A 27,792-nucleotide genomic window follows, 5' to 3' on the forward strand; every position below is an offset into this window, starting at 1 on the left:
TGACTAATGTATTTGGAAAGATGGAGTTATTACTCATCTCGGCAAGACAGTTTTATTAGATTGGGAGTTCCTCCACTGGAGCTGAAGAGAGAATGGACGGTGAAAGTGGAGATATGTATAGACATCTCAAAGGCAGCACCTGATCCTTGACACTCTCTCCTACCTCCTTCTCTCCCTAAATTTTGATCTCTGTTGGGGGCCCAAGCTAGAAATCTGGGAGACACTCTCAAGTCCTTCCTCTCTTTCAGATCGCATAGGCTTTTACAGTTAAATCCATTTTACCGCCTAAATAATTACTGATTGTTTCTTCTGTGCCATTCCTGCTTTTTATTGCTAACAGGCCCTCGTCATCTCTAATCGTTACGACTGCAGCATCTTCCTAATAATCCTCACAGTTTTCAGCCTCTAGCTTTGACGCCCTCAAAATTCTGTTAGTAAAGCCTGAGGGCCCCCAGAAAGCGACGATGGTGCTGTGCTGGCAGACCGAATGTTTTTTAAAACACAAAGCTTGCAGTCCTGCTGCTGTGCTCGAAATCCTTGTATGGCTCTTCTTGAAACAGGTTTAGTGTTTCTACTGGAGTTCCTTCTTTCTCGTTCAATACAAACACATACACACCCAGTTCTGTTTCACGCTTTTGTCTTTATTATCCCTCGTAACTGCCCGCCTTGCAACCAATCCGCTCAAACAAGCACCCTGACTGGCGCATTCTTACTCATTCTAGCCTGGGTTTCAACTTCAAGGAGCTTCAGCGCCCCTCACTCCCTTGCCCCGAAAGCTGGTTAAACTATGCACCTTTTCTCCCCTTTTCAAATGCCCTTTCCAGATATTTTTATGGAATTCAGTGCCATTTTCTGCCGCTGTTCTCACCACATTCATTCATCATGTTGAGTTTTAAAAGTACTAGCTTCTGTCGATTTCTCCAACTGAACTCTGAAATCTTTGAGGTCAGGGAGCTTGCCTCATTCTATTTTGTATTCCCAGTACGTGACGCATGGCTGGATACACCAGAAGTTGTCCGACCAAGTTTGTGGGTATTAAGAGTGGTCAAAGACGCTGGGGAGGGCAGTGCTGGGAGAAGGGCAGCGCGTGTCTTGGCGACCCCAGCGCAGGTCGAACTACTCCGGAGTCTGGTGTGGAGCCGAGAGGGAGGCCCGCACTTTTCTCCCGGCGGAGCTGCGCTGAGTCTGAAATAGGTGTACGCGTCAGCGGGGCAGGAAACGAAAAGACAGTGCGGTAATTGGTGGAAAGCTGGAAGTGGGCACCTCGAGGGGCTCAGCCCCACGAACACAGTCACTCAGGGAAAGCGAACCGCACCAGGCCCTCTCATCGCCCGCCGGACCCGTTCTCCCAGCGCTCGCGGCAGCTCATATGGGCGTGGTCCTGCGTGGCCCGCCGAGGCGTCACGTGACGCCCAGAGTCATGTGACCGCCATCTGGACGGTGCTCCACGGGCGCTGCTTCCTGCCGGGGTTTGGAGTTGTCACCGCTTTCCCCTCTCAGTCTCCTGCGGGCGCAATGGAGGAGGAGGATGAGGAAGCGCGGGCGCTCCTGGCAGGCGGCCCTGACGAGGTCGACAGCGGTGCCCCCGCCGCCCCGGCCGCCCCCGGGGCCCTGCCGGCCCTCTGCGACCCCAGTCGCCTGGCGCACCGGCTTTTGGTGCTGTTACTGATGTGCTTCCTTGGCTTCGGTGAGCCGGCCGGATGGGTTGGGGCTAATCTTTAAGAAATGCCCTACTTTCTCTTCGAGGTAGATCGTCATCGTGGTCACTGGTGCCACGGGGCCTCAGCGCAGCTTCCGTCTTAAGCTCCGGGGCCTCCTCATTTTCCCCTTTGCGATTCCAGCCACACCTGTGGATGCTGCTAGTTACTCCGCGTCTGGAACGTGGAGGTCGAGGGACTGAGCTGGGCGAGTTTTGTCGCGCTCCTTTGCTCTTCAGTAAGTCCCAGGGGCCAGCGACTCGCCCTTGAGGCGATAGATAGGAAGGTAACTCCAGATTTTCAAGGTTCCTCTCTTGGCACACGTGGTCAGAGGAAATTCAGAAAGCTTTAACTGTTCCTAAACGACTTTTGTTTGTTTGGTTTTAGGTGAGACAGGGGCTTGTTCTGTCACCCAGCCCGGAGTGCAGCGCTGTGAACGTGGCTTACTGCAGCCTCCACCTCCTGGGCTCAAGCAATCCTCCCGCCTTATCCTCCCAAGTAGCTGGGACCACAGATGGGGCACCACCACACCCGGCTTTATTATTATTATTTTTAGACACAGGGTTTTACAATGTTGTCCAGCTTTTGAAAAACGTGAATGATTTCGTCAGCAGTCTTTTATATATTTTTCACCCTCTTTGAGAAAATGTATGAGTGTGTCTTGCTGATAGCTTCAGTGAGTGGATATTGGTCTCTTAATCTTCCACTCTGCCACTGTGAAGCAATCATATTGGACTGGACTTGTGGTAGTCTTGACAGTGGTTGGTTTCACTTATGAAATCTGATGTCTCCGAAAACAGTTTCTTGATAATTAGAAAAAAATTTTCCTTCCTATGTTACAGTTTTTAATTTATTAAGCAAAATTCTAATATTAATTTGGTATGAATATGTTTTTCAGGAGGCTAGCTGGAGCCCGTGTAATCAGCAGGTTTAAAAACATTATGGTGGATAACTATGCTACTGCTGAACATATAAGTAGACATGAAGGATGCTTTGAGCTTTGGTTTCCTTGCAACTCGTTTTTCCCCCTCTCCCCTGTTTTTTAAAAGATGATGCCCATCCATTAGCTTTAAAGCAGGACGTTGAATCCTTAAAAGCGATTAAAGCAGGGTTTAGAAACAACAACAAAGAAAGAACAACAATAAAACATTAAAAAAATGGTCCCTACTCAAGCAGACAGACAGTTTTTGGTAAATTCTGGTTATCTGCCTAGATTTCAGAAGCCAGATTCATTCCTTTCTAATGACAGTTTTTATTGTCATTATAACCAATAGCCTTGTGTACTTGTAGAGTTAGTAGAGCTATGGAGGTAATATTTTCTTGTAGCCTACCAAGGAATCTCAATTATTTTATCTTTAAAATAAATCTGAGTGCATGGTCAGATCTCTCCCTACTTCTCTCTTTCCAGTTCCCCCAAAGACATGTTTTAATTTAATCCTTTAGAATTCTCAGTTTCGTTTTTTTTTCATTCCTGGCCCTGTATTCACTAAATTATTTGATTTTGGGTAGTTTGTAGAATTAGAGAACTTGTTTCAAATATTGGTTTTGTCAGAATGGTTACACTCCATTCCTTTGTCCTTAAGCTAACATTATTAGGAAACTGATGAGGTTGTTTGTAAAGTTTTTAGTCTATGTGTGTTTGTAAATAAGGAAATAAATAAAATATAGATGCTTCATCAAGATGTTAATAAAATTGTATATGGTGAAGCATGATGAAAGTAAAATAGAAAAACATTTAATTGTTGATTGTTGACTTTTTAATTCAGGTTCCCAATATTTGCTGTGTATGAACACTACTAATTTATGGAAGTTATTTGATATAACTTAGAAAATACTAGCGGATAAGGAAGTGGTTCAGAAATATTTCTGTAGTGTCAACCTGTAGTATCAGCATTTAAAATTGTAATTTCAGTAGCAACTGCAACTTGAAACTTTTATATAGGAAGTATTATTACTTGTAAAGTATTTGCTCTTTTCTAGGCAGCTATTTTTGCTATGATAATCCTGCTGCCCTTCAGACTCAAGTTAAACGAGTAAGTTGATTTTTCACCTTTGTTTCTTTTGTTTTCTTTAGAGCAAGTGTAGCGGTGGAGGCATTAGCAACCCTCAGGTGCCCTAGCCTGAAGTGTCTGCTGAATCTATTTTGACATCTGTAGTCCGAAATCCACAAGTTGCAAGGGGTGTTCTTAAGTTGAAATGAGTTACCACAAATAATTCATTTATAGCACATATGTGACTTGAAATTGTTTCAGACCTTAGATAAATAATTATGTGGTATTTCCATAGTATTGTCAAAAATACGAGCAGGTTTTTGTTTGCATTTCACTCTCCCAGCACGTAGTCACCCGAATGACAAATGATTTGTTAAGATGGCTTTTTGCCTTCTTAAATAGGTTTTAGTTGTTGTTTTGTTTTTTAAATGTGGATACTCATTGCAGAGGATTGTCCATGTCAGGATTTTTAGTCTGGTTTTGTATTGTAAAAACATACTTGATATTTACAGTTTTTTGGGTATTTAGTCTCTTTGTAGGTTCTTTTTAACCTTTGGACAGGGAAAATGCATACGTTGGCCCTTTTCATTCTAGAATGAAAGAGAAAGGAAGTAGGAGGAGCATGCTTGAGGGGATGGAGAGGGTAGGGTAGGTAGGGATAGGCTAAGATTATCCTTGTATATGTGGGCGGACTCCCCAGTGCAGGTAGTATATAGAAGATATAGTCAGACAGAAGTGGTCTCTGTAGCAGGGTATCTGATCCTGGAATCCAGGAAGCCCCTGAAATGGCATGTGAACTCAAGAAGTTCCTGGGTTTCCCAGGTGTGACCATTTTTCTGGGCCAGGGGCCATAGCTTTCATAAGATTCTCAAAGAAGTTAGTGAGACTTACAAATGGTTAAAAAAAATTGCTCTTTACAGGAAGAAGAATGTAACTACTTTCCACTTTAGATTGTCATATTTTGATTTGTTAGTTGCTAAACTTAACTGTTTGGAAAAAAGTAGTTTTATTTTCTTTTCATATAGGATATGCAAGTGAATACCACGAAATTCATGCTGCTGTATGCCTGGTATTCTTGGCCCAATGTAGTTTTGTGTTTCTTTGGTGGCTTTTTGATAGACCGAGTATTTGGAATACGGTAAGCTTGAAAAGAAACTATGGGTAAATCTTACCTGATTGTTAGAAAAATACAGAGCTAGATTAAGGTATTTATAGAAAGAGCTGAATAAACTTCTGTATTAACTAATAATTTGCTTGAGTTTTTAAAAAAATGATTTTTATATCTCTGGAATTGGTTTTTGAAACTTGGTATTTCAGTTCAGGTCAGGACTAGTAAATGCTGATGGTATAAGGTAACTCAGTTATCCATAGGAGAATTATACTCTCCCTTGGGATCAGGTAAACCAGAATCTGAATCTCATCGTTGCCACTTTCTCTTCCTGGCTGTTCTGAGCTGTTTGCAGCTTCCTGAGCTTCAGTTCTCTCATTGCCAAAATACAGATGATTCCTACCTTGCAAGGTGGTTATGAGGATTAAGTGAGAGATGGATGCACAGTATTGGGCACATAGGTAGTATGTGCTTCCTCCAGCCCCAGTGAGATTTTCTATTTCTGCTTTTCTTGGGATGTAAAACATTTTGTGATCACTTCTGTTAGATGCTGAGGAGGGAATAACACTATAAGCTTTGCCACTGTTCATCCTTATTATTGTGTGTATGTTCTTAGTGGAACCGAAGAGGAATATAGACTGGGAATATTTTCAGAAGGCAGAGACCAAGATGATGAAAGGTCTTTAAACCATGTCTGGTGGATAAAGATTAAAGAAACTTTAAGAGTTTACACCTGGGGACTAACCTTCAAAATTTTTGAAGAGTTAGAATATGAATGAAGAATCAAATTTATTTTGTTTGGTCTCAAGAGAGAGAATTAGCTTGAAACTTCTGGGGAACAGATTCCTTTTAATATGAGGAGTTTGCTTGGTTAGATTGGCAGGAGATGACAAGAATTCTCTTGGGACCATAGTAAATTTTCCAGTGCTAGAGAACATTCAGTAGAAGATGGCATGGCCATTTCACAAGGATCTTGAGGGAGGTCTAAGTTTAAGAAGGATGGTTTACCCTGATGGCCTTTAAGGACTCTTCTAATACTGGCATTTTATTATTCTAGGGCAACATTAATCAGATGTCCAGATTGTAGGATGTTAGATTTGTATAACATGGTTGGTATTTGTCCTTTTAAAAATTGGTTTTAGTCATCAAGAATTATAACCACTTAAAATTACTTACTGTAAAATTCCTTGGACTCAATCCTAAACTCTTAATAGAAATTTTTTAAAGAATTTACATTTTTAAATAGTTTTGACCCTGGGAACTTCTTGAAGATTAGTTGATTAGTTTTATTTAAGAGATGATAATGATTTAAACTAATATATGCCATTGCTAAAGCTTCTGGAATCCCCTTAGAAGTCTAGACTTCTGTAGATTTGCATTTAGTCTGAGAGTTGCTGGCTTCAGAGGGAGATGAGCCCTTTATTTTTCTTTCTTTGGAGGGAATATAGAGGGGGCAAAGAAAACCAAAGTGAATTATTACTAAAAGACTTCGTGGTTACTAATACTAATGTAAACAGAAATTGAGATTGTTTTTTCTCTTTCTCTTTCTCATTCTCATTTTCATTCTCATTCTCATTCTTTCTTTCCCAAACAGATGGGGCACAATCATTTTTAGCTGCTTTGTATGCATTGGACAGGTAAGGAAGGCCAAAACATTCATTGATTATTGACAGTGACTTCTAAATTCTTATCTAATTAATTCCATTGGCAAAGATGTGTTTAATTAGTGCCTAGCTTAATTAAGCAGAACCCATAAATGCCCATGTGATATAATCCAGTCTATTTTAAGCCTTGAAATAAATGAACATTAATATTTTAACTTCACAGATTTATTAAGGAGAAATATTAAAACTATTGTAGAAGTTGAGATTTATCATGTTCCTTTTGCTTCTCTTTAATACCTTGAATTTACTTTTTCATTGATTTGACATGAACTTCTACATTATAGGTTGTTTTTGCCCTGGGTGGAATATTTAATGCTTTTTGGCTGATGGAATTTGGAAGATTTCTATTTGGGTAAGTTATGCATAATTTAATTTATCCTAATGTATTATTGTTTTAGTGTTCATCTATGAAAGATCTTTAAAAAACCTTGTCTCTTCTGGGGAATGACTTCAAATCCTTGAAACCTAGCTTCATATGCATAAGAATATTTCTTAGTTGTCTTAGTTTTCCTTTAAAATAAGCAACAATTTTGAGTGGTCCTAATCAACTCTGTGTGGCGTTTGAGTATTAAATAGTTCTCTAGAAATGATATTTTTCCCAGGCAATTTGCCTGTTCTGTTGTATTAAAGACTATGATTTGAACCACATTTAGAAAAGTATAGACCATCGATTTCTAGGTTGGTGACTGATGGACATTTCACTCTTTCTTAGCAAGCGACGTGAGGGTCCTTTCAACCCTGTCCAAGAGCTTTGCTTGAATGAGCACAATACGTGTAAGCTGATTATTCTGTGTGAATTCTTATAGACCAGTTGTTCTACCTGAATTGTATTGTCTGTTCAGTAAGCCTATTCTGAGACCAGCCTTGGGCTTGCTGCCCTGAGGGACCCAGATGACAGAACTGACTCAGTTTTAAAAGCATAACTTATTCAAGCTTTGCACAGGTGTCAGGAGCACGTAGACATAGCTGACATACCCCAAAAAGTACCGTAAGTGAGAGAGAAGGAAGAAGAATGTATGTAAAGTTATGACAGGGATTCAGAAACAGAAATGTGGTCAGAAATGGCCTTACAGATGAAGTACGCCTTGACAGAAGTACAGGATTTGGATTAGTAGAAGAGAGGGAAAATATTTTTGGGCTAGGACGGAGTCACAAGAAATAAGACTATTTCTTAGTTGTCTTAAGACTGTTTCTTAGTCCTTAATACTGAGGTGGCCTCGGTGTAAGGATATGGAGGAAGGAAGCTCCTAACTGAAGGCCCTTGGAGGAGAATTGTAAATATTGAAACTTACTGAAGGAAAATTAAAACCCAGGAAGTAGGAGAGTGTTGAATGTGGAAAGTGAATGTGGGGATTGATTGATGGAGAGCTTTGCATATTGTTCTGAAAAGTGTGAGTTTTTATGTTTTCACTAAGCATGGACCACTTTTCCCACACCTGTATTTTATATAATATCGATGGTAATGTAGTAACCAAGACGACTCCTTTTATTGCCTGTCGTGGTTATTATTGCAATATGTCATGTGACTCCAACACTTAGCAGTATAAAACTACCATTTCATTATACTCATGGACTTTATGGGCAGGAATTTGGACAAAGTGTAGCAAGGACAGCTTGTCTTTGCTTCTAGTGTCTGGGGCCTCAGCTGGTAAGATTCATGGAAGGGTGGGGGCTGGGATCATCTGAAAGCTTATTGATTCACATGTTTGGCACCTGGACTGGGATGCCTCAAAGACTGGGACTGCTGACTGGGGCACTGACATGTGGCCTCTCTTTGTGGGTTACTGTCTCATAGCGTGGGGATAGTGGTTCAGGGCTCCAAGTGCGAGTGTCGGAGTGAAAAGGTGGTCACTTTTTATAACTGAGCCTTGGGATCACACTGTCTCATTTCCACCATATTCTATTGGTTGAAGTAGTCACAAGCCCACTTGGATTCAAGGGGAGGGGACAGAGGCCCCATCTCTTGATAGGAGAATTGCCAACATTTTAAACCTGCTGCATTGCTAACTGTAGTATTTCTTTAAAGTTGTGACTTCTGGTTTTTTTTTTTTTTTTCTATTTTTAGGATTGGTGGAGAGTCCTTAGCAGTTGCCCAGAATACGTATGCTGTGAGCTGGTTTAAAGGCAAAGAATTAAACCTGGTGTTTGGACTTCAACTTAGCATGGCTAGAATTGTAAGTATAATGAAAAGCCTGATGAAGCCAAATGGGAAGCAAAAGATTAAATCTTATAGTTCTCTTAAAAATCACAGGATGAAATGTATTTGTGTATGGTAAATTAGATATTAACTTTAGAACACAGCGTGGCATTTACCTTGAGTAAAGCATTTCTAACCTTATTTCATCTAGTAAACAGTCTAAAATGGCTGTGTACATTCATTAGTTCAAAGAATCTGAGCATAGGGAGGGATCCTGTAAGTTTCGTTGTCTAATTTCTTACCCATTTTTGGCATCCCTGCTAGAACCTCTCCACATATGGCTGTCCAGGTTCTGTTTGCAATATTTCCAGGGATTGCAAGCTTACTCTGTGATGAAGCAGCCCACCTACTTCCATGAACTTTATGAAGCATAACCTCACATAGCGATGAAACCTCCATTTACAAGTAGCTTTTACTGATGGCTCTGACTTTTGCTCTCTGTAGGTAAAGTTTACTTCCTCTGCTGTGCATCAGCGCTTTGCTCCTTTGTAGACAGCTCTTAAGTTCTTGGTTATATGTGCTCATTTCCTGTGGTTGCCTGAGCCATATGACATGGATCTCAGCTCCCTTACTGTGGTGCTCATGCCTCTCTGAACTTAGTCTTAGCCAGTACTCCTGTTGGTATTTGGAACCGAGAAATGATCATGGTGTTTCAGGTTTCGTCTTAGAGGCTACCTAGGGGGAACAACATTATGGGTTTTGTTTGTTTGTTTGAGACAGGGTCTCACTTTGTTGCCCAAGCTGGAGTGCAACGGTGCAATCTTGGCTCATTGAAGCCTTGACCTCCCAGGCTTAAGTGATTTTCTCACCTCAGCCTATAGAATAGCAGGACTACAGATGTGTACCACCATGCCCAGCTAATTTTTGTATTTTTTGTAGAGACAACATTATGTTTTTATTAATGCAAACTATAAGCTGTGTTGGCAGTCCCAAATCCCATTAGGTTTTTTCTCTCATTAATTCCCATGAATAGAGTATTAAAAAATTTTTTTTTTTGCCACAAAAAATCAAGCTTTCAAGCTTTGATTTTTAGTATATGTGCTGCCAAGGCGAGCAGAAGCTTTGACTTTTAATAAGTGTCATGAAAATACAACATAGTCTCAGAGAATAAGAAATTCAATACAAAAATGTTTTCATATAATACTTCATCATATGAGTATTTCTGTCTTTTTATACATGTAGGTTATTATAAATAGTGCTATAGTCTTAACACTCTCGCTATGAAAGTTCTGTGCATCTCTTTTAGTCTCCTTAGGCTAAGTGGCTAGGAATGGAATTATTAAGTCAGAGTATTTGTTAGGTCATCTGAGGACTATTGAGAGATATTTCCACATTGTCATTCCAGAGACATTTACATCCCCATCTGTGGGATATGAGAGGTTCTCTTTTATTGTAGTATTGATAGTACGGGCTATTATTACTTTTAGAAAATTACTTTATCACTTTGATAGGAAACAGCTAAATATTTGAATTTGTAATTCTTAGGTAAATAGTGTGGTTTTCCATATTTTCTAAATTTTACCTATAAGCATATTCCCAAAGCCTTCGTTACGAGTCTTGTGCAAGTCAAGATATGTTTGTGGCAGTTTGTGAATCTAGTTGTCTAACAACTTTTTAAAAAAGGAAGTGAAATCAGTTGAGCAAGACTCAACTGACTTCATTCTGGTCACCAGGACATCAGGTTCTTTTCTGTGTCATTTTAAGTTAGCTATAATTCATTAAGCTGCATTCTGAGGAGCCCTAAGTTTCTCTCTTTTTCTATGTATGTATATTCTTTTGATGATAGAGCTGATAGGATTACTAACGGAAAATATGTAGAGTGTGGGGGAAAAACAACGGAGGCGCTCAGGATGACAGCACAGTTTTTGCTTAAGCAACTGTGAGCGCTGTAACCTAGCTCTTGATATTCTGCCCACCATCCCCCAAACCAGCTCCTACTGTAGTTTTCACATCCTTAGTTAAAGGCAACTGGGTTTTGGTCATGTTAGGTTAGACATGCCTGCCATTCATCCAAGTGGAAATGTTGAGTAGGCAGTTGCATACACAGGTGTAGAATTCAGGGGAAAAATCTGGGCAAGTGATGTAAGTTCAGGAGCAAGGAAAATGCTACTTAAAATTGCAAAACTTGGTAAGATCACCAAGACTGTGGATATTGAAAGAAAAGAGATGATGTCGATTGACCAAGCCCTGGGGCACTTCCCACATTTGCAGGTTGAGAAGATCGAGATGGAACCAACAAAAGGGCTCCACTGGGGTGGGCAGAAAGGCAAGGGGGAAACTATAGGCTGTGGTATCCCGAAACCCAAGAAAAGAAATCAAGGTGGAGAGGATGTCAGCTGTGTGAAATGCTATTGATAGGTCAGACACTACTGAAGACTGAGAAATGTACATGCCTTCAACAATGTTCTCACAGCAAATACAGTAGCAAATTTCACATGGCTGTTTCTTATAAAATACTAGCTAATGGCATTATTCAAATAAGCAACAAGGTAAACAGAGACCTACTGGAAGCTTTCTCTAATACCATCAAAAATATAAATTCCTCAAAGATATGACGTTGCCTTAATAATCCTTTCATTCCCAAATACCTATTAAATAACTATTTAAAATCTCTATTAACTGTTTAAAATGTCTATTAAATAACATGACCTGGCTTAGCAAGTACTCAATAAATGTTTGTTGAAATAATGAGTTTTCAAGTAACAATAGTGAAGGAAAATTGAAAGGGTGCTGGTTCTCCAGTCCCAAGCTAAGACATGAATACTAAGAAAAATGAGAACTCCACTGAAGGTATATGGTATATGCTAATAGTTCAAGTGTCTAAACACAATCAAACTCAAAACCTCAGGCAATAGAAAAATCATGGAGAAGTAAACCCAGGACCTCTGTGGTCATTCTGGAGGCTGCACAGGGAACAAGAGAAGTGCAAAAAAGACGGAATCTATGTCACCCCCAGCAGCCCAATAATGGAATAGCTCTTGGCCATTTTGATCATAAAATCATCTTATATGGATGCTAAATACATAAATCAGATAAAAGTTGAGCAGTGTTGGCTGAAACTGAGGTGGCTGCCTGCAATCTGGCTCATTTCACCTCCTCAAGATTTCCCTACCACTCTCATGATCCCTAAACTGCCTCTAAGAAGCCCCTGAGATTCCCTTCTAGAAACTCAGGACAACTTATGTGCAAGTATATTTATGCTCTGACTACTTCCCACCATGCCCACTGCTAACCACCTAGGGCAAGGCCCAATCATCTCTGTTCTGGATTATTGCTATAGCTCCCTAACTGGTGCTTTTGCTTTTGCCTTGTGGTCTGTTTTGAATATAGAGTGAGTCTGCCAGTATGAGTCTGTCAAAGTATCACGCCATTTCTCTACTCAAACCCCGATGGCTTCCTATCTCACACAGAATAAAAACTGAAAGTCCTTCTGTAGCTCCCCTACTCACCATTTCCTCACTGGGACCTCATCTCATCCTCTCCCTTCTCCGTTTGCACTGTTCCAGCCTCTGCTGTCCTTGCCATTCCTTGAACTCTCCAGGCAAGCTCCTCTTGGGGCCTGTGCAGTGGCTGTTCCTTCTGTCTGGAGTGCTCCTCCCTCAGGTATCCCCACAGTTCATTTCCTGCAAGTTTATACTCTAAAGTCACTTTCAGTCGGGAGGCCTCTATTCCCAATTTTATATTCTCCTTTCCAGCTTTATTTTTTTCTTATTTTTTAAAAATACTTGTCAATATTTAATGTACTAGATGTTTTACTTTTTTTTTAACCAAAATAAGTTGGATATTTTTGTGCTTTCTTCTTCTTCTCTTTTTTTTTTACGGAGTCTTGCTTCGTCGCCCAGGCTAGAGTGCAGTGGCATGATATCAGCTCACTGCAACCTCTGCCGCCTGGGTTCAAGCAATTCTCCTGCCTCAGCCTCCTGAGTAGCTGGGATTACAGGTGCCCGTCACCCTGTCACCATGCCTGGCTGATTTTTGTATTTTTAGTAGAGACAGGGTTTCACTATGTTGGCCAGGCTGGTCTCAAACTCCTGACCTTGTGATCCACCCGCCTCGGCCTCCCAATATGCTGGGATTACAGGCATGAGCCACTGTGCCCAGCCACTTTATTCTTTATTGTATTCCCAATACCTGAAACAGTGACTGGCATGTAATAGGGGCTCAGTAATTGCTGAGTGAATGAATAAATGAATGAAGAATCATCTATTATAACTTTTACTGTCCTCTTTATGGACATTCAGAGGAAGATGTTTTTCCCCCAGATTTCGGTGCCAGGAAAAGTTGTGCTTTTTCTGTTATTGGTATATTTTTGTCTTAGATACTCTGGATTTTATAACTCATGTTTCACTTTTGCTTTGGCTGGTAGGAAATTCTACACGTATTATATATTTTTTTATACTAGCAGTTTCTAATAAATTGGCTTTTTTTTCTGCTGTGGTAACTATCTGTGGCTTTATCTTGGTTTGTCAATTTTTTCTTGTAGTGTCTTTTAAGGAAATTACCTCCTGTTCAATTTTGATCCTATTATACCTACTTCTGAGCTACCTCAAATGCCTTTTTTTGAACAAAGCAGAGGTATGTATGATTGAAAATGCTGTTGATTTTTTTCCCTTCTCATTTAGGGAAGTACAGTAAACATGAACCTCATGGGATGGCTGTATTCTAAGATTGAAGCTTTGTTGGGTTCTGCTGGTCACACAACCCTCGGGATCACACTTATGATTGGTGAGTGAATCCCATGTCCCACATCTCTCCTCTCCTGAAAGCTTGTCATAGGAGGTATCATAGCAGGGAGGAAGGAACACTGGAATTTGTATCTACTTTGGTTATAGTTTTGTCTCCATGGTTCTAATGAACTCTTTGACACAACTAGAAATAGGCTATCATTTACCCCGTTTGTATATTAATTTCCACTTTCTGAAAATGGATTTAAAGTTTCTTAAAATGGATAGCCTTAGTCCTTGTTCTCTACTTTATTTTGTTTTTATTTGTTTTTGAGACAGAGTCTTGCTCTGTCGCTCAGGCTGGAGTGCAGTGGCGTGATCTCAGCTCACTGCAACCTCTGCCTCCTAGGGTCAAGCAATTCTCCTGCCTCAGCCTCCCGAGTAGCTGGGATTACAGGCTCCTGCCACCATGCCTGGCTAATTTTTGTATTTTTAGTAGAGATGGAGTTTCACCATGTTGGCCAGGCTGGTCTCGAACTCCTGACCTTAGGGGATCCGCTTACTTCGGCCTCCCAGAGTGCTGGGATTACAGGCGTGAGCCACCGCACCCGGCCTGTTGTCTACTTTAATATTGTCAATTGCATCTCGTACATACAAAGAGATCATGTATGTAAAAACTTTTTGAAACAACTTGAGAATTTATTCATACATACAAAGAGATTATGTATGTAAAAACTCTTTGAGAACAACCTGAGAATTTATTCAGGTAAGATGTTAATTAAAAGTTTATAGCAGCTGGGTGCGGTGGCTCAGACCTATAATCCCAGCATTTTGGGAGGCCGAGGTGGGCGGATCACCTGAGGTTGGGAGTTCTAGACCAGCCTGACCAACATGGAGAAACCCTGTCTCTACTAAAAATACAAAAATTAGCTGGCCGTGGTGGCGCATGCCTGTAATCCCAGCTACTCAGGAGGCTGAGGCAGGAGAATCACTTGAACCTGGGAGGCGGAGGTTGAGGTGAGCTGAGATCACGCCATTGCACTCCAGCCTGGGCAACAAGAGCAAAACTCTGTCTCAAAACAAACAAACAAACAAACAAAAACAACCAACCAACCAAACAAACAAAATGTTCGTAGCGTAAGGGAGAATTGTTTCCTTTTAATCAAATACTGACCTTTTCAGTCAGTGTGCCTGGAAAGCTTAGATTTTATGGAAGTTTGATGTGATATGATGTGGTCGAAAAAACACTAAGTTGGGAGTCAGGAGCCCTGGGCTCTAATGCTAGCTCTAACTAGTTCTGTCATCTTGGATAGGAAAGTTAACCTTTTGTGTCTCAGCTTTCTTTTCTTTATAATTACAATTCTTTCAACAAGACTATATAGGCCACTACTGTCCCTATGTTCTCTTAGCCATTGCTCCATGGTGCTAGTTGCTGGGTGGGTCACTGGGAAGGGCACGAGGCCTTCAGGGTTTACCACTTTTGCTTTTTCTCTGGGCAGGCAGTTTGTCTAACTGAACCCTGTGGTGTGCATTTGGCTGTTTGCAGGGCTCTAGAGAGACCTGTGTAATGATAGGGTGAAAGTTCTGTGCCCAAGATGTGCACATCTTTTATTCCCTTTTTCCCCAATTTTTAAATTGACACATAATTATACATATTTATGGGTACAATTTGATGTTTCCATACACAGATACATTGTATAACAATCAAATCAGAGTATGTAGCATATCCATCACCTCATGAGTCTATCACTTTTTCGTAGTGACAACACTCAAACCCTCTCTTCTAGCTATTTTGTAATGTATAATCCCTTACTGTTAACCATAGTCATCCTGCTGTGCAATAGAACACCAGAATTTACTCCTCCTAATTGTAACTTTGTACCCCTTGATTAATCTCTCCCTGTCCTCCTTTCTCCAGTCTCCTCGCCAGTCTCTAGTTAAACCACTGATCTACTCACTACTTCTATAAGATCAGGTTTTTTTAAATATATATATTTTTTATTCCACATATGAATAGTATTTGTCTTTCTGTGTTTTATTCCTTATAATTCCTTGATCCATACAGCCTGGTAAAAGAAGACAGTGGAGTGGTAATCCTAAACAGGCAAGCATATTTAAAGATTGTTTCAAAGTCTCCCTCTCAAATCCTTTGCCTTACTTAAAATCCATTTTACTCTTAAATGCTTCTTAGTATTCCATCTAATTTCCTCCACAATGGGGAATTTTAGAGTAAGACTTTTAGAGCCAGAAAAGACCTGTGCCATCATCAAGCCAAATCGTTTTATTTAAAACTGGGGAAATTGAATCCAAAAGAGCTTATGTTTCATGTCCAAGGTGATTCAGCTCATTAGAGCTCATGTCTACTGATGCTCATTTCAGCGAATTTTCAACCGTCCTGTAGTAGGGCAGCCAATTAAAGATTCGTTTATTTTATTAAGCTTCTTTTGGAAATTCTTCCTGAGAAGTGTATCGTTATTCACTCTTTATCCTGATTTTCTGTAGTAATGTGAGATTGGTATTAGAGAGAAATGCTGATCTCACAGGAAGTAGCTTGAGAGTACTGAGCTTTGGGAGGATGGGGCACTTGGGCTGCCAGAGGGCGGGAGCAAAGGCCGTGGACTCTGGGAAAGCATTGGAAGGAAGAGAGGTAGTTAAAGAGCCTAACGTGGCTTCATCATTTTTTTCCTGGTGTCCATTGACAATTGGTGCTTAGACTGAATGAAGAAATGAGGACTAATTCAGTAGCTGCTCATTAGTTTTCTTCAGTCTATATTCTGCATTATAGGACTAGACTAGTTTTTTCTAGTCTTTTCCTTTTAATATCTAACTTTGAACTGTGAAATAATGCAGTAAAAGCTACTACTGTTTGCTGAGTATTTGAATGTACTCTTCCTCTTTTGTCCTGATTTAGTAATTGCAGATTTTTCTCATGTCTTTATGTGACATCCCTTTCAGTTGCTGTTTTCTGCTGTTTATGTAATGTACTTCTCTTTAGGAACCTTCTATTTGGTTCTCTTTTGAAAGTCTGTTTTTCTTTTTTTTTTTTTTTTTTTAATTTAGGGGGTATAACGTGTATTCTTTCACTAATCTGTGCCTTGGCTCTTGCCTACTTGGATCAGAGAGCAGAGAGAATCCTTCATAAAGAACAAGGAAAAACAGGTAAGTCTAAATGAAAGAATGGGACTTAGGGGAATTATGGCCTTTGTGAGATTTTAAAATGAGATCTAAGTTCGTAACGAGGTGTTGTAAAACCAGGTGGAGCTTAAGACATGATTTTTATTTTTTATTTTCAAATTGATTTCCACTTTTCTAAATTTTTAGATGTATTTTCTTTTCCCCTTAAATCTTTTGGCAGAATTTACATTCTCGATTGTGTATTTGCAAAATGGTTATTGTTCTTGGAAAGGAGCAGGGAAGGTAGATGCCAGTCTTAGGTTTTGCTTTTTCTTATGTCTTTGTAAGTTATCCCAGAAATGATGTTTGTGTAATTTACTAGAAAAGTATTTTTTAAATTGAATTGCAAAGATTAATCACAAGATTTAAAAAAATAATCTTGACTATAGATGAAAGCTCCTTAGGTATGCAAAATTATGCTGATAGTGTCTTCCCTTTCTTCTCTAAGGTGAAGTTATTAAATTAACTGATGTAAAGGACTTCTCCTTACCCCTGTGGCTTATATTTATCATCTGTGTCTGCTACTACGTTGCTGTGTTCCCTTTTATTGGACTTGGGAAGTGAGTATTCTCTATGTTTCCATTATTTCTTGTCTAAATTATCATGAGAGTTCAATCACATAAATGTAGTTTTTAAAGCAGTAAATCTTGCTTCTCTGGTTATAGTTTATATTTTCATGGGAATTACTTTAGATCCTGGGATATACATTTTCTTTCAGCTTAAGGTTTAGTATTGGTTTTATACTTTTATTATTCTTTTGAAGAAATATCTGTATTACTCCACTCTCATGCTGCTAATAAAAAACTGCCTGAGATTGGGTAATTTATAAAGGGAAAAGGTTTAATTGACTCACAGTTCCATAGGGCTGGGAAGGCCTCAGGAAACTTATAACCATGGCGGAAAGGGAAGCAAACATATCCTTCACATGGCGGCAGGAGAGAGAAATGAGTGCCAGCAGGGGAAATGCCAGCTGCTTATAAAATCATCAAATCTTGTGAGAACTCACTTACTATCACGAGAACAGCTTGGGGGAAACCACTCCCATGATTCAATTACCTTCTACAGGGTCGCTTCCATGACAGGTGGGGATTATGGGGATTACAATTCAAGATGAGCTTTGGATGGGGACACAGCCAAACCATGTCAATACCTAATAATTTTTGATTCATAATACTGATTTGTTTTAATAGTTGATTTTAGACTAGTATTCTTTTTCATTCCCTCTTTATTCCTTGGTTACAAAGTCTCTTACTGAGAATGGAGACTGTTTATTGGTGCACTGTGCCTGGGAACATCTCCATTTATTAGGACTGTAGTTCTGCCAGACTTAAATTCTGGGTTCAAAGCAAATTCTTCGTTGCTTTATCTTCTACTTTTCTCTCCTTTTTGATTGGCAGCTGCTTAAGCAGAGCGATGTGAGTGTGTTTGTGTAGGTGTATGGTTTATACCCTTTCAGTTCAGGCTGTCCCTTTAAATAATTTGAGACAAGAACCCTATTTATTATTTAGCAAAGAACCCATTCATTACTGCTTTTAAGGAAAAGAAGCAGCCTTAAGTCCCTGTGGTAGTATATTTGATTTTCTGAAAATTTGTGTGTATTCCTTGCTGCATACCAGAGAAGGAAAAAAAATAAGCATCATATTTTAGTCAGTAAACATTAATATAAATACTGAAGCTTTAGCAGATTGCCTGAAGGTGAATATAAATCAGGTGGGAGAATAGTATCAAGAAAGAAGCTAATTAAACTTGAGTTATTTTTATTCAACTTTATTTTTTGAAAACAGAGTAGTTCTCTCTAGTGTGCTAATTTCTCTGTCTTTTTAATTTTAGAGTTTTCTTTACAGAGAAATTTGGATTTTCTTCCCAGGCAGCAAGTGCAATTAACAGGTATTTTTAAATTAATTTTGTAAGTGCCTATTGCATGTGAAGTGTGGGTCTTTATAATCAAATGTTATAAGAAGCAAAAAAGATGTATGTGACCTAATATTTTTAAAGTGCGAAACTGGGACTACATTGGGACTTGAATCCTGAGTGGCCGTGTTTAAATTAGTGGAAAACCAAAGAAATCTTGGACTGCTTTTTATATTTTTTGATGAGCATTTTATAAGAATGTTAAATGAGTTAGGATTTGCTTTGCCTGATGTTTTCAAGACTTTCTTGAAACTGATGTTTGACTGTGTTGCATTTCATGGAATGTCTTATGTGTTCTCTGGGCAGTGTTGTATATATCATATCAGCTCCCATGTCCCCGGTATTTGGGCTCCTGGTGGATAAAACAGGGAAGAACATCATCTGGGTTCTTTGCGCGGTAGCAGCCACTCTTGTGTCCCACATGATGCTGGCCTTTACGATGTGGAACCCTTGGATTGCTATGGTAATGTCTGTGTTAGTACGTGGTGGGGTCAGGGCTTCAGCAAGGAGTCTGTCATGTTCATCTAAGTAGGCACGCTCAGCAAATTCGGATGACAAGGCCTATGATAGTGGGGAAACGACAACTTGATTCCAATTTCTACAAAATAATTATTTTTTAAAGTATAATTATGAATTATTAACATATAAGGTATCTTTTAATTTCATTTGGTTTATTTAACCAGTTAACTTCAGTGCTGAAAGAGAATTTGAAATAAAGTAGCCTTATAAAAGCCAGAATGCTTAATAATCCCATTTGTTTTTCTAAAATAAGTGACTTAAAAGAAGGCATTCCATCATAGATGGCAAAAAAACAAAAATCTGTTGGACCAGTAACTCTTCTTTTTCTTTGACTTGCTTAGTAGGTTAAAAAGTGATAATGAATTCAAGTTTTTGTTATTGTTCTTCAAAACGTCATTTTTAAGACCCGAGGCTCTAGTGCTGCATTTCCTACCTGTTAATAAAGGAATATCTGGAACATAAATATTTGTGCAGTGAGTGGGAATTTCTGTAGAAGTGTTTCAAGAGATACAGTACAGACTCCTAGAAGTAGAGATGCTACAGCAGGGGGTTTGCATATTTAACATCTTGGTAGAGATTGTGAAACTTTCTCCAATAACTTCCTACCCATTTATAACTTTAGTAATATACAAATGTGACTTTTTTTAGTATCCTTGCTAGTATTGGGCGTTGTCATTGTTTTAATCTTTGCCAATCTGATAGGTATAAGTGATACTCATTTAAATTTAAATCACAGTATTTCTTTTTTAATTGAAGAAAAAATCAGCATTAAGTGAGGTTTACCAAACATTGGTGGTGATTACTGGGTATTGGTGACTCAGATGCATGATGATGGACTGTTGGCATGATATTGCCTTGATTGCCTAATCTGTAACTCTTAATAAATACTGGAAAATTAGCTTGCCTGAAACATTGGTAAGAACTTTTTAAAAATTACCTTTATTTTCTTACTTGGTCCTTGACTGCATCTTGGGCCCCAGCCAGTTATATATGCATATGATATGATGACAAATGAAAATGGTTAAGACAGCATGTATCTTGTCACTGGAGGGATACTCTTAGGGCAGAGACTTTTTTATATATTTTGAATATGAATTTTAGCCTAATCACAACAAAATTTGCTTGAATATTTATATATTAACTACTCCGTCACTTTTGCTAATCTGCATTAAAGGAAAATCACCTTTTGGTTAATGTAAGACCATGACCTTTTTCTGCGTTGCTTTGTATAGTGTCTTCTGGGACTCTCCTATTCATTGCTTGCCTGTGCATTGTGGCCAATGGTAGCATTTGTAGTTCCTGAACATCAGCTGGGAACTGCATATGGCTTGTAAGTATTTATGCTGTGGATCGTATATGTCTGTCTGCTATGTCAATTTAATTATCATATAAAACTCCAGGTCTGAATCTAATCGTCATCCAGCCTCTGGGATAGCGCTGAACCTGGAGATAACTGGAAAAGTCAGTAAATCTATTTAAGATACTGTTGTGGCCACAAAGGAGCCTCCAGCAAGAGGGCTGGAGTAAAGCTAACCCAGAAGAGGTCCTTGCTGACATTACAATCTCCCTGCCTGTTTATGTGAGGCTTCTCAGTGAGAAGCTGAGTCCATTCCCTGGCACAGAAAGGCAGAAGGGGGAAACCGCACCTGTGGTTGGTATTCACATGGCCCTTCTTTGATTCAGCACAAAGGTATTGAATCCACATTGCACTTAATGAGACAAGCTCCTTTACCTTTGAGCAGTCTAGTAGTGGAAATAGTTATGGGATAAAAACCAATCCAGAATCTAATCAAGTCATGCCTGGTGGAAAACATCTCTAAACACAAATAGTATATGGTTCACAGATGCTAATATTTATAGTGAAGTGTTAGCCTATGTGTGAAGACTTTTGAAAATGAAATGTGTCTTTATATTCCATTGTAGCATGCAGTCCATTCAGAATCTTGGGTTGGCCATCGTTTCCATCATTGCTGGTATGATACTGGATTCTCGGGGGTATTTGTTTTTAGAAGTGTTCTTCATTGCCTGTGTTTCTTGTGAGTATTCCATGTGACAACATTTTGTTTCTTTTACTACATAACAGAATGTTCTTATTTTTACTTAGGCATATCTCCCAGAATTGCCTAATTCTCGCCTGTGTATTAGAATTTCATAGCTGGTGACTTTCTAGCCCTCTGAAGATTCACAGGCATTTTTCAGGAGATTCCTATCCTTAAAGGCAGTGATTGAGTTGGTTTCATATTCTGTTTTAACTATTTACAGTATAAAAAAAAAAGCATTTTCCCACTTAAAGTGGAAAAATTTGAAGAGTCCTGAGTATATCCTTAGTATGACTATGTGGAAACATTGGTGTGATTTAGGTGTGAGTACTCATGGTTATTCACTAGGCAGTTCTAACTGACTTTTATTTTTAGTCCATAATTTAGTTTTTACCTGTAATTTCATTGGTTTGAAATAGGAAGCATTAGGAAACTTGAAAAATATATAAAAATAATAGCATTTGTCCATAGACAATCTTTACCATACATATAAATTGTGCTTATCTGAAAAGAAAATTCTACTTAACACATCAAGATGTCTTTTATACTTCAATATTGTGCTTAAAATGACAAACCACAGTGATGATTTTATCAAACTTTGTTTTCATTTACAGGGAATAAAGACTATCCATACCTGAAGTGTGGTATTTGCAGATAATTGCTTTTGAGTTGCCTTGAGTGCATTTTATTATCTCATAAATAAACGTGCTTATTTTAGAAACAAGGACATCAAGTTTTAAAAATAAATGTTTTAAAAAGTGGGTCATATAAGAATTTCAAACATTAAATCATAAAATGTTTTTTGTCTATTTTTGATGCTGCAGCATGTGGTTAAATGTCAGTCTACAGTTCAGCACATACTCAGGTCTCAAAGAAAACAATGTGCCATTTGAGTATGTTTTTCTGTTATTTTATTTTATTATTATTACTTTTTTAGAGACAGGATTTGTCTCTGTTGCCCAGGCTGGAATGCATTGGAGCAATCACAGCTCAATGTAACTTTGAGCTGCGGAGTTCAAGTGATCCTCCCACCCCAGCCTCCGTAGTAGCTAAGACTACAGGTGTGCACCACCATGCTTGGCTAATTTTTAAATTTTTTGTGAAGATGCTGTCTCACTGTGTTGTCCAGGCTGGACTTGAACTCCTGGCCTCAAGCGCTCCTCCTGCCTTTGGGATTACAGGCATGAGCCAAAATAATAAAATAATAGGCCTGCCCTATTATTTTAAAGTAAATTAAACAGTGTTCTTCACTTATTAAAGGAAAAAGCCAAGGGAAAACTTGAATTTTGAGGTCTTGATTGATTTGAGTCTAATGATCACATTTTAATGTTTGGTTGCTTAAAATTTGTAAAATGGACATGGCATTTTCAGACTCAAAGCCCCCAAAAGAATACTGTTTGGCTTCCTCTGAAATGATAAACAATCGGGGGCTGGCAGGAATTTTTGGTAAGTCCTGGAAAAGACCAGCAGTGAGAAAGGGAGAGGAAAGAAGGGCAGGGCTGGGCTGTGGCTTGATCGGCTCCCTTTTTTGTAGGGGCCTCAACTTCTTTGTGTCTGGCCCTGCCACCCCTGGGCTGAGGAGCCCTTGGAGAAAATGGTGTGTAACTTATTTTTAGTGCCTTTGGAAAATAAAATAATGGGAATAATATTTTTATTTTAAATAGCAATTAATAAAGGTTTGATTGTGTCTAAGCTGTGCTTTGTGGTTGATTACATAGGAATCATTGAGAAGAAATACATATCTGAAGGGCCCTATATTTTTTCACTCCTAGTGTCACTTTTATCTGTGGTCTCACTCTATTTGGTGAATCGTGCCCAGGGTAAGTAGAAGATCTGATATTTGCTTCTTAAACCGCAGTGGATTATCTTTTGGGGTCTCTGGGTCTGCCTCTTTGGGGGCCAGTGCTTTAGTCCATGCAGTAATGACTTTCTGTTCATAATGATGGAAACACATTTGATTATGTAAAATATAGTTGTGTTTTCTGGGCCTTCATATTTATTAAAATTGCTGTCATTTTTTTAAATCTTCTAGCCAGATCAGTTTCTTATAAAATCTTAGATGTTATTTTTATATTAACATAAAGAAATATAGCATTTAAAAAGTAACCTAAAGCCCCTCTGTGTTATTGTCCTACATTTAAAAAAATCAGAACTAAGCAAATTTATAGCTATAATTTACATTTTAAGGTTCAAGATGTTTGGTTTAGAATTAGAAATTACAGATTTTTTTTTTTCTTTTGCTAATTCATGCTGTATGCATTAGTGCATTTTTTTGTTGTTGTTATTGATAAGATTTTGATGTTGTCCTTAGTAATTTTTCTACCTGCTTGCTCCTAAAGAGTATTATATATTTAGTAGAATATAATATACATGTTGTGTAAATAATTTTAGGTCATTTCCTTTTTTTTTTTTTAAATAGTTTTTTGTTCTTTTCTTTTTTTTTTTTTTTAACAGAGTCTCACTCTGTCACCCAGGCTGGAGTGCAGTGGTGCGATCACAGCTCACTGCGGCCTCAACCTCCCAGGCTCAAGTGATCCTCCCACTTTAGCCTCCCAAACTATAGGTGTGTGCCACCACACCCAGCTAATTTTAAATTTTTTTGTAGATATGGGGTCCCTCTATGTTGCCCAGGCTGGTTTCAAACTCCTGAGCTCAAGCAATCCTCCTGCCTTAGCCTGGGATTTACAGGTGTGAGCTACCACACCTGTTCATTTCCTTTAATTTCTCTTAATTTTCACTATTATTGAATATTAATACAATGTCCTAATTAACAACACTTGAAGCAATACATAAGTCTAAACTTAAAAAAAAGCTTAAATTAAGGGGTGATTATTTATATCACACAAGAATTTCATTTTTTCCCTTTGGGAAGGTTCCAGTAGATAAACCATTACTTTTTCATTGTCGATAGCTTTTTCTATTAAAATACAGTATATCTATGCAAATAGTTGCATGTATGTGTGTATGGTTGAAATTTACTTACTGATAATACTTATATGGAAAAGATCTATGTTTATTTGTGTTTTAGGTGGGAACCTAAATTATTCTGCAAGACAAAGGGAAGAAATAAAATTTTCCCATACTGAGTAAGTATTAAAAGGGTGAAAAGTTGTCTTTATTTTTGAAATCTTAAATATGAGCATTTCATTTCAAGGTTTGGGCTTTGAAGTTTTTTTTTTTTTTTTTTGATTCTCATGCCCGTCATCCAGGGTGGAGCGTAGTGGCATGGTCACAGCTCACTGAAGCCTCAACTTCCTCGGCTCAGGCAGTCCTCCCATCTCAGCCTCCCAAGTAGCTGGGACTGCAGGTGTGTGCCACCAAGTCTGGCTGATTTTTTGTATTTTTAGTAGAGATGGGGTTTTGTCATGTTGCCCAGGCTGGTCTAGAACTCCTGGGCTCAAGCGATCTGCCTACATCGGCCTCCCAAAGTGCTGGGATTACAGATGTGAGCCACTGCACCTGGCCTGGGCTTTGAACTTCTAAGAGATTAGTCTTCCTTGAGTTTTGAGAGCTAACTATTATGTGTGTGGAACTATTATAACAACATTCTTGTTTGCTTCAGAAAATTTAAAAATGGATATTAAGGCTTAAAACGAAGGAAAAAAATAATTGGGTTTAAGTTGCTCTCTGTGAGACAGACAGGGAGAGAGAGAGAGAGAGAGGGAGATCGATCTATAGTACTTGTAATTTATTGGAGGAAAGGCCTTCGTCCTGAGGTCCTGGACTGGGCTTACCCTTCCATTCTCTCAGATACTTTCTTTTTCTTAAGTAGTTGATAATTTATCATCTTCTTCTGGTACCAATATGTGGTTCTGTGTTCTCTGACTCATTTGGAAGAGATTTAAGTATATAGCATGGTTATTAAGTTAACTTATTTCTTTTTCTAAAAGTATATACTGAAACATAATAGTGATTTTGTTTCCTGTTATTTCTAATATTTTTAGACATTGAAATTTTTATGATTTTAAACATTTATTTGTAAATATATATACCATGTGATTGGAATTGTTGTGACTTTTGACTAGGTTAAAATCTGGTAGAATAGTCTGTTTTTTTGAGATGGGGGTGGTTTTGGTCATATTAAATCCCCTTTTAACAAATACATCTCAAAATAATCAGAAGTATGAGTTTTGAATATCTTTATGATAGTCATATTATGTTAAAAGTTTGGAAACAACATAAATGTCTTAGAGTAGGGAAAATGGTTAAATATATCATGACACATCCATGTGATATGTTGTTAAAACCATGTTTTAGAAGGATTTTTAATGTCATAGATGCTTAACAGGCCATATGCTAAGTAAACAAAAGATAAAAATGCAAATATAATATCCTAATTTTATTCAAGAAAAAGTATGCTGTCACATGCTTGTTTTAAACCCAATTACTTATGTATAACAGAAAAGATACCACTAGAAATAATCTCATATTAATTGAAACCTCAGAATATTAATTAAAAACTCAGAATATTTTTCAAATTTTCTACATTGATCTTTTGTGACTTTTAGAATCAAGAAGAGTTAAAAAATTATTCAGAAAAAAATGTGTAGCTTAGTATTTGCTATTACATGTCTTGTAATGCTTGGTTTTCAATTTATAAGGCAGGTGAGCTTCATGTTTTTTTCTTCCTCTTTTTGATAATTTATTGCATTATGTTTTGCAGATGAGAAGTTTAAATGAATGTGTCATGAGAATGGGCTTAACACATCGTTGGTTTGAAAACCTCCATTTTTAAAAATTTAGAGTTTAGTCATTAGAAAAAATAATGGACTGGAAAGTTATATTTATATCCAAATATACCTATTTCAAAGTGTATTTGTGAGGCCTGTGTTAGCCCGTGTCTTTTGTATTGTGTGTTGCTAAAGAATTCTACTTTTAGTAGGCTAATCAACAATGAAAGGGTTAGAAATTGCTGTGGAACATCCAGGTGAACTTGAGGAAGGACAGTGAAAAATGGAAAACATTGGCGCTTCTGTTGGAATAATCTTCATTAGGTATATATCTTAGGGATACAGCCTTTTCTTTATCTTATAGCAGGAAAAAAAACTTTTGAGGGGAATAGAAGGGCTGTGTTACACAAAATAAACAATGGCATTGTCATAGGCCTTCCTTTTAGTAGTAGGGCATAATGCTAGGGAATATGTGAAGATGTTTTTATGAAGTCTCTTTCTGATCATGACCAATAGCTTGCGCTGTATTCTGTAGTCAAGTGGATTGCTGAGCAATGACCCTTTTCAGTTTATTTGTTTGTTGCTGAGGACCCTAATTACTTAAGGATGTAATTTTATAGTATAAACTTTCTGTACAGTTTTTCTTATAGTCTAATAACTAAAAAGTGTCCTTCAAATTATAATCGCCTATGTACATGGATAAATTAAAACACTGCACACGGAGTACTTGATGTCTTCCTTTGATTTAAAAAAAATACAAAAACACTGATTTTAACTTTTATTCATGCAGAAGATTATCTAGAAGAAAACCCAAGTTAGAATAAAGAGAACTTGCCCAATTACAGTCATTGAAAGATTATGGAGGTAGCTTTTTCTCCAGAGTAGAACTTTAAGTAACATATGTGGTTTTTTTAATATTAAATAAGAGTATGAAGCTTCTCTGACAAACTTTAAATACTTTTTAGTATTTTTCAGCGTTAACGTATTATTTGTTAAAGTCAAGGAATGCAGATATTTTAGACAAAATATTAAACGAATATATTTAGCTGATTATATTGTTTAAAGCACATGGCATGATATTGTAAGCGTAAATGTTTGGGAACAGATTGAAAGTACGTTCCTTATGCAAGGTAGCTTGGCAGCTTTATTTACATCTGTTTTTCTGACTTAAGTTCGTTGTATTGATATGACTTGTCTCTGTGTCCTCACCCAAATCTCATCTCGAATTGTAATCCCTATGTGTTCGAGGGAGGGACCTGGTGGGAGGTGATTGGATCATGGGGGCGGTTTCTCCCATGCTGTTCTCGTGATAGTGAGGGAATTCTCGTGAGATCTGATGGTTTAAAAGTGTGGCACTTCCCCTTCACGCCCTCTATCTCTCCTACCACCATGTAAGATGTGCCTTGCTTCCTCTTTGCCTTCTTCCATTATTTTAAGTTTCCTGAGGCCTCCCAGCTACGTGGAAGTGTGAGTCAATTAAACCCCTCTAATTTACAAATTACCCAGTCTCAGGTAGTATCTTTATGGCAGTATGGGAACTGACTAATACATGTGTCATTACTGAGTTGTTAGTTCTTTAGGCTCTGACTGCCATATGACTGTTTTCAGCACATGGGTGTTGAATATTGATCTCACAAGTGGGGGAGAGTGCAGAAGTCCACACTACTTCTGCTGGAAGGCCCATGTGACCTGGCCTCTTGCCTTGTCTCTCCACTGCCTCTGTGCCCCAGCCACAGTGAGCCACTTACATGTTTTCAAATGGGTTGTGTTCCTTTCCCTCCCAGAGGCTTTGTCCACACTGTTCCGTTTGCTTAGAAAGTTTTCTCCAAGGCTCTCTAGAACCTGTTTTTACCTGATTTATACCGGAAAACCATAGTCCCCAGCCCAGAACCATTCTTCCTCATGGAAGCCCTTCCAGATCCTTCAGGGTGTATTGGGTTCTTCTAAGTTGCTGTGATCTTGCAGTTTTCCTTTTTAGCTTACCTTAACTTAATAATGAAGAATCTGTGATAATGTGGTTGTGGGTGTCTTCCTTAGATTGTAAGCTCCTTGAGGGCAGGGACTGCGTCTGTTTTGTTATCAATGATTGTATTGATAGTGCCTAGCAAAAGTAGGCACAAAATAAATATTTTTTTTGTATGATATATATAAAGAGTAA

General features: G+C 38.4%; 1 protein-coding gene across 2 annotated transcripts; it reads left to right on the forward strand.

Moving 5' to 3' along the window:
• The first annotated feature begins 1,401 nt into the window (after window positions 1–1,401).
• Window positions 1,402–27,778, forward strand: MFSD1 (major facilitator superfamily domain containing 1). Of its 2 annotated transcripts, XM_063620345.1 has the most exons (16): window positions 1,402–1,687; window positions 3,678–3,730; window positions 4,714–4,826; window positions 6,391–6,433; window positions 6,745–6,812; window positions 8,526–8,634; window positions 13,280–13,382; window positions 16,382–16,480; window positions 16,944–17,055; window positions 18,326–18,382; window positions 18,713–18,869; window positions 20,158–20,255; window positions 20,849–20,961; window positions 22,737–22,784; window positions 23,993–24,050; window positions 25,628–27,778. In XM_063620345.1, the coding sequence occupies exons 1-16, from the start codon at window positions 1,516–1,518 to the stop codon at window positions 25,629–25,631; spliced, it is 1,407 nt and encodes a 468-aa protein (XP_063476415.1). In that variant the 5' UTR covers window positions 1,402–1,515; the 3' UTR covers window positions 25,632–27,778. The 2 variants fall into 2 exon arrangements, with proteins under 2 accessions (XP_063476415.1, XP_063476416.1); XM_063620346.1 differs by lacking the exon at window positions 4,714–4,826 and having other exon boundaries at window positions 1,417–1,687; window positions 3,682–3,730.
• Window positions 27,779–27,792: the final 14 nt, after the last annotated feature.

The sequence above is a fragment of the Symphalangus syndactylus genome, chromosome 17 (genome assembly GCF_028878055.3).
Source record: "Symphalangus syndactylus isolate Jambi chromosome 17, NHGRI_mSymSyn1-v2.1_pri, whole genome shotgun sequence".
NCBI lineage: Eukaryota > Metazoa > Chordata > Mammalia > Primates > Hylobatidae > Symphalangus > Symphalangus syndactylus.